An 8651-nucleotide genomic window follows, 5' to 3' on the forward strand; every position below is an offset into this window, starting at 1 on the left:
GCAAACTGAGATTCACACTAGAATTTAGATTTTAGAGTTTTTCCTCACGTGTGTTTGTCATGATGGATCCATCACCAGTGAAGAGGTTAATGAATCAATCATGGAGGGACACTGAAGCAGCAAAAAGACAAGTTTAAGGTCAATTACAACATACATGAAATAAAACAATAATATTATAAATCATAAAAGAATGTCTGCATTAATCATTATTGATGGAAACAAGTTCACACTGTACATTACTGCTGAATATACATTTGTTACCATAATTAACTGAATCTGTTCATTTAGAATTGATCAGTTTTGGTCTCTAATCAATCAACATCCTGGTATTGACTCAGACAGTTTGATTGACAGGACAGATGATCAGAGGGGCATAGTTTATACCACCATCATTTAGACAGGGACAGAAGTATGGGCAGAGTTTCTCAGTGAAGGAGCACCCAGTAAAGGAGTAGATAAGAGCTGCAGCATCTACGTCATAAAAGGAGACCAGACCCTCCTCATAATCCACAAACACCCCCACCTTCTGAGGCTGAGACTTCAGAGAGAGACAGACTGGAGGATTATCACGAGCACTGTACTCATTTCCATTTATCAACCATATAGTCCAGAAACCATACTGAGGTCTAAGTGTGATGTTTCCCTTCCTGTTGATCGACTCTCTGGCCACTCCTAAATCCCAGTTAGTCTTCTCTTTAACCTGAACCTCAAAGTAAAATCTACCTGAAGACAAACTCTGCTTTCCTAACACACAGGGACAAGAAGGAAATCTCTTTGGGTTGTCTGGGAGTTTCTTCTTCACATCACCATGTTGTACTTGTTTCCCATCATCAGACAGGATGAGTTTAGGATGTGCTGTATCAGGATCAAGAGTCACATCCACTGCATACTGCTGGACCCTCTTCAGCTCAGCCTCAAACAGATTCTTCATCTGTTTACTGAACGTCTCCTCCAGCTGAGCCACAACTCTCACCACAGTCCCCTCATATGATGGACGGACGCTGACCTCTGTCCAGTCTTTGGTGGGTGGAGCAGCTTTCAGGGATGGGAAGTTTTGGAGGAGGTGGAGGTGGTCTTCAGAGTGTGAGACCTTCTCCACCTCAGAGCTTCTGTTCTTCAGCTCAGAGATTTCCTGTTCCAGCTCTTTGATGAAGTCTTCAGCCTGTTTCTCTGTTGTTCTTTGCTTCTCTTCAATCGTATCAATGAGCTCATTCAGGCTTCTCTCAACAGACTCCTTCAGAGCGGTGAAGACCTGAACACCTTCTGCTTTCTCTCTGTCTGCAGCTTCCTCACTGAGGTCAACTGAGTATTTGATCTCTTGAATCTTCAGTCGTCTCTTCTGGATCATCTCCTGAATTTCAGCCTCTGTCTTCCCCAGCTCTGCCTTCTTTCCTTCATATTCTTCTTTCAGAGGAACAACATCGTGTGTCTTGTGGTCTAAAACAGAGCAGAGCATGCAGACACATGTCTGGTCGGTCTTACAGAACAGCTCCAGAGGTTTATCGTGCTTCATACACATCCTGTCTTCCAGGTTCTCCACAGGGTCCATCAGCTGATGTCTTTTCAGACGTGAAGCTGTCAGATGAGGCTCCAGGTGAGTCCCACAGTAGGAGGTCAGACACACCAGACAGGACTTCAGGGCCTTCAGTTTGGTTCCAGTACAGACGTCACAGGGAACTTCTCCTGGTGTGGCAGCTTGTTGCTCTGAGCTGCTGCTGCTGGCTTTCTGTTGAGCTTCCTGTCTGAACTGAGAAACCATCTCAGAGAGCAATGTGTTGACGTGAAGTTTAGGTCTTGTATAGAAAACCTTGTTACACAGTGGACACAGGTACTGGTCATTACTGTTCCAGTGTTCATTGATGCAGTTTTTGCAGAAGTTGTGTCCACATGGTGTGCTGACTGGATTAGTGAACACATCCAGACAGATGGAGCACAGAAACTGATCTTCAGATAGCAGACAGCTGACAGCAGACATATCTACACATGTAGAGAGAAAGAGAAGGACGTTTTCATTGTATTTGATTGAAAAGAAAGATGTATGGTTACTGTTCCATTATAGTGTGTGATATTAGGTCAAACTATTTAGAACTGGCAAGCCCAGATAATTTTCCCCAAGATTTTCACAGCCAGTTTAAAGTCTTTGTTTTCCTTTAATATCGGACGTGTGCTGGTTTGTACAAACTACAGTCAGAGACTCATCTGCAGCTCTTTATCTAACAGCTCATTGTGGCTGTTTGTGCTTTTACTATTACTCAATACAATCTGATCCACTGATAAAATATCACAAAATATGTTCATATCTTGTTGTAGAGAATAATTATTATTGAAGAATCTCACTGCTAACAAAGCTTTTGCTAACTTGGTGACAAAACACCTTTTATTTCCTGTTGCTGCTTCACAATAAAAGTGTCCTACTGGTTCACCAGTGAAAAGCTTTTAATGTGAAACAGCTACAGGAAGTGAAGTGTGTCTGTAGGAGGTGATCAGTAAATAGTCAAAGATCAGGAAATAGCAGTGAAGCTAAACTCCAAACCACAGAGGTTCAGTTACACTTTACAAAAGTCCTGAGAACTGACAGAGACTTAAAAACACTTAAAGTGTTTTTTTTTACTGAGTCTGTAAAAGCAGCTGCAGTTATACTGTAAACAATCTCACAAGTGTCAGTATGAAATGAAAAGAGATGAACTCCCTGTCTCCTGTGTTAAAGCTGGTTGTTGAAACATTAAATATGATCAGTTGTACTCACCAGTGTTTGGCAGAGACTCTGCTGTGTTGTTGAGAAAGACTTGATGAACTCAGTTTCATTTATATTTGGACAGAAGTGGAGAGACTCGACTGCAGCTCTGCTGTCCTCTGATTAATGTTAAGTTTCATTTCTGCAGAGTTACGTTGAATCGGTCTGTCTTGTTTTTCCAGTGTTGCTCCTTCCTGTCATTAACAGGTTTATTATGAGATATCATGGAGTAGGTTGTATCTAACCGCTGGGAGGAGTTAGACCTGTGAAAAGGTGTTGCTCAGCTTAATATTGTGTGTTGAAAGTTGAGTTTTTACACATGGTAATAAAAAAACAAAAACAAAAACACGCTGAGTTAGAGTTAACATAAAAGTTTTGCAACGATATACTGTTCCATTGAGTATAGTATGATGTTAATAATATATCAGGCAGAAAGAACAAACCCCTACTGTTACTCTAATACTTTTACTACATCACTCATAATACTGCAGTACTTTAAATTTCAAATACATTAGAAATAACCTAACTGTCGACTCAACCAAACTGTACCTTAGTGCGATGATTGTGCCACACATTACCTACTGTATAACAACCTGGGCACTGGCATGTAAGTCCACTCTAAAGTCTTTTGAAATTGCATACAAACAAGCTCTGAAAATTCTAGATAAAAAGCCCAACCCATACCATCATTGTGCCATCTTGAAGAAATATGAACTCCGGAGTTGGGAAAATATAATAAAATATGCAGACTCTATCATGGTCTATAAAATCCTCAACGGACTATTCACCTCCGTTAAAGGAATTTATAAAGAACAACACAACCAGAGCAGGATCCAGAGGTGACTGTCTGGTCCCATTTAGGAAAACAGTTTTTGGGCAGTCAGCGTTATCATATCGAGCGTCATAGTTATCTGTTACCATGGCAGCGCGACCAATGCTTGCGGCGGCCTCTGCTAACACCGAGAAAATAGACACTACAAGGCAAACATTAGTGACCAAAGCTTCTTCTCTGTCAGGCAAAGCAGTTAGAAAGAAGCAAATATATAATCGTGAGTTTCTGTTGGGCATTAGAAACCATTGCGCTGATCTCCGGCCGAGAAAGCAAGGACAACTCCGTAAGCTTGGTCTGCTACGCCTAGCCAACCCAGACCCAACGGCAAACCCGACGGCAGCTTCAGCTGGAGCTACCCAGAGAAGGACTCGCCAACGCTGCGACAGGACACAGAAACGAGGCAAACATGGAGGAGTCAGCGCCAGGCTATGCGTTAAATGGCTACCGTAATAACTGGGGTTTGAGTCTGCGCGCATTTTTCACCCATTCAGTGTCAAAATCGGGGACATTTTCGGGGACAGCTTTGACCGGGGACAGGTCACCCAAAACGGGGACTGTCCCCGGAAATCGGGGACGTCTGGTCACCCTACTTTAAGCTTTGCTCTGCAGAAACCAGTAAGTTAAAAAATGATCCCACACTGACATCTGCTGGAGGGAAACAGAACTGCAGTGTGATTATTTTAGGGGCATTTAACCAAGTACATTTGGACAGGTACATGTTTGAGGTACTTGTACTTTATTGCAGTGCAGTTTGAGGTACTTGTACTTGACTGTAGTACAGTTTGAGGTACTTGTACTTTACTGTAATATTTCCTTGTGATGCTACTTTCTACATCTCAGAGGGAAACATTGTACTTTCTACTCCACTACATTTATTTGACAGCTTTAGTTACTTTTCAGATGAAGATTTGACACAATGGATAAGATAGAGAGATACATAGCCTTTTATTGTCCCATGGAAAAATTCGTTTTCACAATCTGTCAAAAACCCAACCAAACATTGAACAATACACATACACACTGTACAAACACCACCAGACATTGAACAACCCACACATATATCACACTCAGGATAATATAACAAGCTTTTAAAATACAACACATTGTTAAAGATGAAACCAAAATGCAGTGTGTAGTCGGCTCACATTTCAGATGTCTATGAGTTGTTAACAGCTCCATCAAATAGTGATTTTTCCCTCTAAACTTCTCACATGCTTTCATTTCAATAAATGTTCAAATGATCCAATATTTCAGCAAAAATCAAAGATTAGAGAAAAAGTCCAAAAACTGAAAACACATTTGTGTATCAGAACTTAGTTTGTTCTTCTTTCCTCTCCCATTAATCATCTCACCACCCCTCACATTTATCTGCTGACCCTTTGGAGGGGCCCCACCCCTAGGTTGGGAACCACTGAACTAAGCTAGCTAACTGTATATAATACATGTTGGTCACATCCACATACACCATGCACCAGGAGTCAAGACTTCAATCTGTGTTTGTGTCCTAATGCAGGAAAAAGGCCCCATAACCTTTATTACTCTCATTACATCAAACAACAAACATTCTTGATATATTGTCCATCAGTGTCGACACATTTCCTTAAAATTCATTCTGACATACTTGGTATCTTTGCAAACTTTGAGATTCACACTAGATTTTAGATTTTATAGTTTTTCCTCACGTGTGTTTGTCATGATGGATCCATCACCAGTGAAGAGGTTAATGAATCAATCATGGAGGGACACTGAAGCAGCAAAAAGACATGTTTAAGGTCAATTCCAACATGCATGAAATACAATTATTATATTATAAATCATAAAAGAATGTCTGCATTAATCATTATTGATGGAAACAAGTTCACACTGTACATTACTGCTGAATATACATTTGTTACCATAATTAACTGAATCTTTTCATTTAAAATTGATCAGTTTTTGTCTCTAATCAATCAGCATCCTGGTATTGACTCAGACAGTTTGATTGACAGGACAGATGATCAGAGGGGCATAGTTTATACCACCATCATTTAGACAGGGACAGAAGTATGGGTAGAGTTTCTCAATGAAGGAGCAGCCAGTAAAGGAGTAGATAAGAGCTGCAGCATCTACGTCATAAAAGGAGACCAGACCGTCCTCATAATCCACAAACAACCCCACCTTCTGAGGCTGAGACTTCAGAGAGAGACGGACTGGAGGATTATTACGAGCACTGTACTCATTTCCATTTCTTAACCTTATAGTCCAGAAACCATACTGAGGTCTAAGTGTGATGTTTCCCTTCCTGTTGATCGACCCTCTGGCCACTCCTAAATCCCAGTTAGTCTTCTCTTTAACCTGAACCTCAAAGTAAAATCTACCTGAAGACAAACTCTGCTTTCCTAACACACAGGGACAAGAAGAAAATCTCTTTGGGTTGTCTGGGAGTTTCTTCTTCACATCACCATGTTGTACTTGTTTCCCATCATCAGACAGGATGAGTTTAGGATGTGCTGTATCAGGATCAAGAGTCACATTCACTGCATACTGCTGGACCCTCATCAGCTCAGCCTCAAACAGCTTTTTCATCTGTTTACTGATCGTCTCCTCAAGCTGAGCCACAGCTTTCACCACAGTCCCCTCATATGATGGACGGACGCTGACCTCTCTCCAGTCTTTGGTGGGTGGAGCAGCTTTCAGGGATGGGAAGTTTTGGAGGAGGTGGAGGTGGTCTTCAGAGTGTGAGACCTTCTCCACCTCAGAGCTTCTGTTCTTCAGCTCAGAGATTTCCTGTTCCAGCTCTTTGATGAAGTCTTCAGCCTGTTTCTCTGTTGTTCTTTGCTTCTCTTCAATCGTCTCAATGAGCTCATTCAGGCTTCTCTCAACAGACTCCATCAGAGTGGTGAAGACCTGAACACCTTCTGCTTTCTCTCTGTCTGCAGCTTCCTCACTGAGGTCAACTGAGTATTTGATCTCTTGAATCTTCAGTCGTCTCTTCTGGATCATCTCCTGAATTTCAGCCTCTGTCTTCCCCAGCTCTGCCTTCTTTCCTTCATATTCTTCTTTCAGAGGAACTACATCATGTGTCTTGTGGTCTAAAACAGAGCAGAGCATGCAGACACATGTCTGGTCGGTCTTACAGAACAGCTCCAGAGGTTTATCGTGCTTCATACACATCCTGTCTTCCAGGTTCTCCACAGGGTCCAACAGCTGATGCCTTTTCAGACGTGAAGCTGTCAGATGAGGCTCCAGGTGAGTCTCACAGTAGGAGGTCAGACACACCAGACAGGACTTCAGGGCCTTCAGTTTGGTTCCAGTACAGACGTCACAGGGAACTTCTCCTGGTTTGGCAGCTTGTTGCTCTGAGCTGCTGCTGCTGGCTTTCTGTTGAGCTTCCTGTCTGAACTGAGAAACCATCTCAGAGAGCAATGTGTTGACGTGAAGTTTAGGTCTTGTATAGAAAACCTTGTTACACAGTGGACACAGGTACTGGACATTACTGTTCCAGTGTTCATTGATGCAGTTTTTGCAGAAGTTGTGTCCACATGGTGTGCTGACTGGATTAGTGAACACATCCAGACAGATGGAGCACAGAAACTGATCTTCAGATAGCAGACAGCTGACAGCAGACATATCTACACATGTAGAGAGAAAGAAGAGAAGGACGTTTTCATTGTATTTGATTGAAAAGAAAGATGTATGGTTACTGTTCCATTATAGTGTGTGATATTAGGTCAAACAATTTAGAATGAAACATGGCATGTTTCATAGGGGCAAGAGACACTTTCATCAAATTGCGCAATGAGTAATCTTAACCATTTAATCAGAACTGGCAAGCCCAGATAATTTTCCCCAAGATTTTCACAGCCAGTTTAAAGTCTTTGTTCTCCTTTAATGTTGGACGTGTGCTGGTTTGTACAAACTACAGTCAGAGACTCATCTGCAGCTCTTTATCTAACAGCTCATTGTGGCTGTTTGTGCTTTTACTATTACTCAATACAATCTGATCCACTGATAAAATATCACAGAATATGTTCATATCTTGTTGTAGAGAATAATTATTATTGAAGAATCTCACTGCTAACAAAGCTTTTGCTGACTTGGTGTTAAACACATTTTATTTCCTATTGCTGCTTCACAATAAAAGTATCCTGCTGGTTCACCATTGAAAAGCTTTTAATGTGAAACAGCTACAGGAAGTGAAGTGTGTCTGTAGGAAGTGATCAGTAAATAGTCAAAGATCAGGAAATAGCAGTGAAGCTAAACTCCAAACCACAGAGGTTCAGTTACACTTTACAAAAGTCCTGAGAACTGACAGAGACTTGAAAACACTTAAAGTGTTTTTTACTGAGTCTTTAAAAGCAGCTGCAGTTATACTGTAAACAATCTCACAAGTGTCAGTATGAAATGAAAAGAGATGAACGTCCTGTCTCCTGTGGTAAAGCTGGTTGTTGAAACATTAAATATGATCAGTTGTACTCACCAGTGTTTGGCAGAGACTCTGCTGTGTTGTTGAGAAAGACTTGATGAACTCAGTTTCATTTATATTTGGACAGAAGTGGAGAGACTCGACTGCAGCTCTGCTGTCCTCTGATTAATGTTAAGTTTCATTTCTGCAGAGTGACGTTGAATCTGTCTGTCTTGTTTTTCCAGTGTTGCTCCTTCCTGTCATTAACAGGTTTATTATGAGATATCATGGAGTAGGTTGTATCTAACCGCTGGGAGGAGTTAGACCTGTGAAAAGGTTTTGCTCAGCTTAATATTGTGTGTTGAAAGTTGAGTTTTTACACATGGTGATATAAAAACAAAAACAAAAACACACTGAGTTAGAGTTAACATAAAAGTTTTGCAACGATATACTGTTCCATTGAGTATAGTATGATGTTAATAATATATCAGGCAGAAAGAACAAACCCCTACTGTTACTCTAATACTTTTACTACATCACTCATAATACTGCAGTACTTTAAATTTCGAATACATTAGAAATAACCTAACTGTCGACTCAACCAAACTGTACCTTAGTGCGATGATTGTGCCACACATTACCTACTGTATAACAACCTGGGCACTGGCATGTAAGTCCACTCTAAAGTCTTTTGAAATTGC

At 41.1% G+C, this 8651-nt stretch overlaps 2 protein-coding genes across 3 annotated transcripts; both read right to left on the reverse strand.

The window, feature by feature from the left end:
• Nucleotides 1–334: 334 nt before the first annotated feature.
• Nucleotides 335–1978, reverse strand: LOC134000018 (E3 ubiquitin-protein ligase TRIM39-like). The gene has a single exon (XM_062439330.1). The coding sequence runs from the start codon at nt 1973–1975 to the stop codon at nt 335–337; it is 1641 nt and encodes a 546-aa protein (XP_062295314.1). The 5' UTR covers nt 1976–1978.
• Nucleotides 1979–5086: 3108 nt separating this feature from the next.
• On the reverse strand, nt 5087–7178 carry LOC133999873 (E3 ubiquitin-protein ligase TRIM21-like). 2 transcript variants are annotated; one of them, XM_062439216.1, is made up of 2 exons: nt 6494–7175; nt 5087–6370 (listed from the first exon to the last, which is right to left on the reverse strand). In XM_062439216.1, the coding sequence occupies exons 1-2, from the start codon at nt 7173–7175 to the stop codon at nt 5535–5537; spliced, it is 1518 nt and encodes a 505-aa protein (XP_062295200.1). In that variant the 3' UTR covers nt 5087–5534. The 2 variants fall into 2 exon arrangements, with proteins under 2 accessions (XP_062295200.1, XP_062295207.1); XM_062439223.1 differs by having other exon boundaries at nt 5087–7178.
• Nucleotides 7179–8651: the final 1473 nt, after the last annotated feature.

Source organism: Scomber scombrus, chromosome 2 (assembly GCF_963691925.1).
Source record: "Scomber scombrus chromosome 2, fScoSco1.1, whole genome shotgun sequence".
NCBI classification, from domain to species: domain Eukaryota; kingdom Metazoa; phylum Chordata; class Actinopteri; order Scombriformes; family Scombridae; genus Scomber; species Scomber scombrus.

Excerpts from the sequence above, each read along its gene's own strand:
- LOC134000018 (XM_062439330.1), bottom strand. The coding sequence starts at position 1,975 with ATGTCTGCTGTCAGCTGTCTGCTATCTGAAGATCAGTTTCTGTGCTCC.
- LOC133999873 (XM_062439223.1), bottom strand. The coding sequence starts at position 7,175 with ATGTCTGCTGTCAGCTGTCTGCTATCTGAAGATCAGTTTCTGTGCTCC.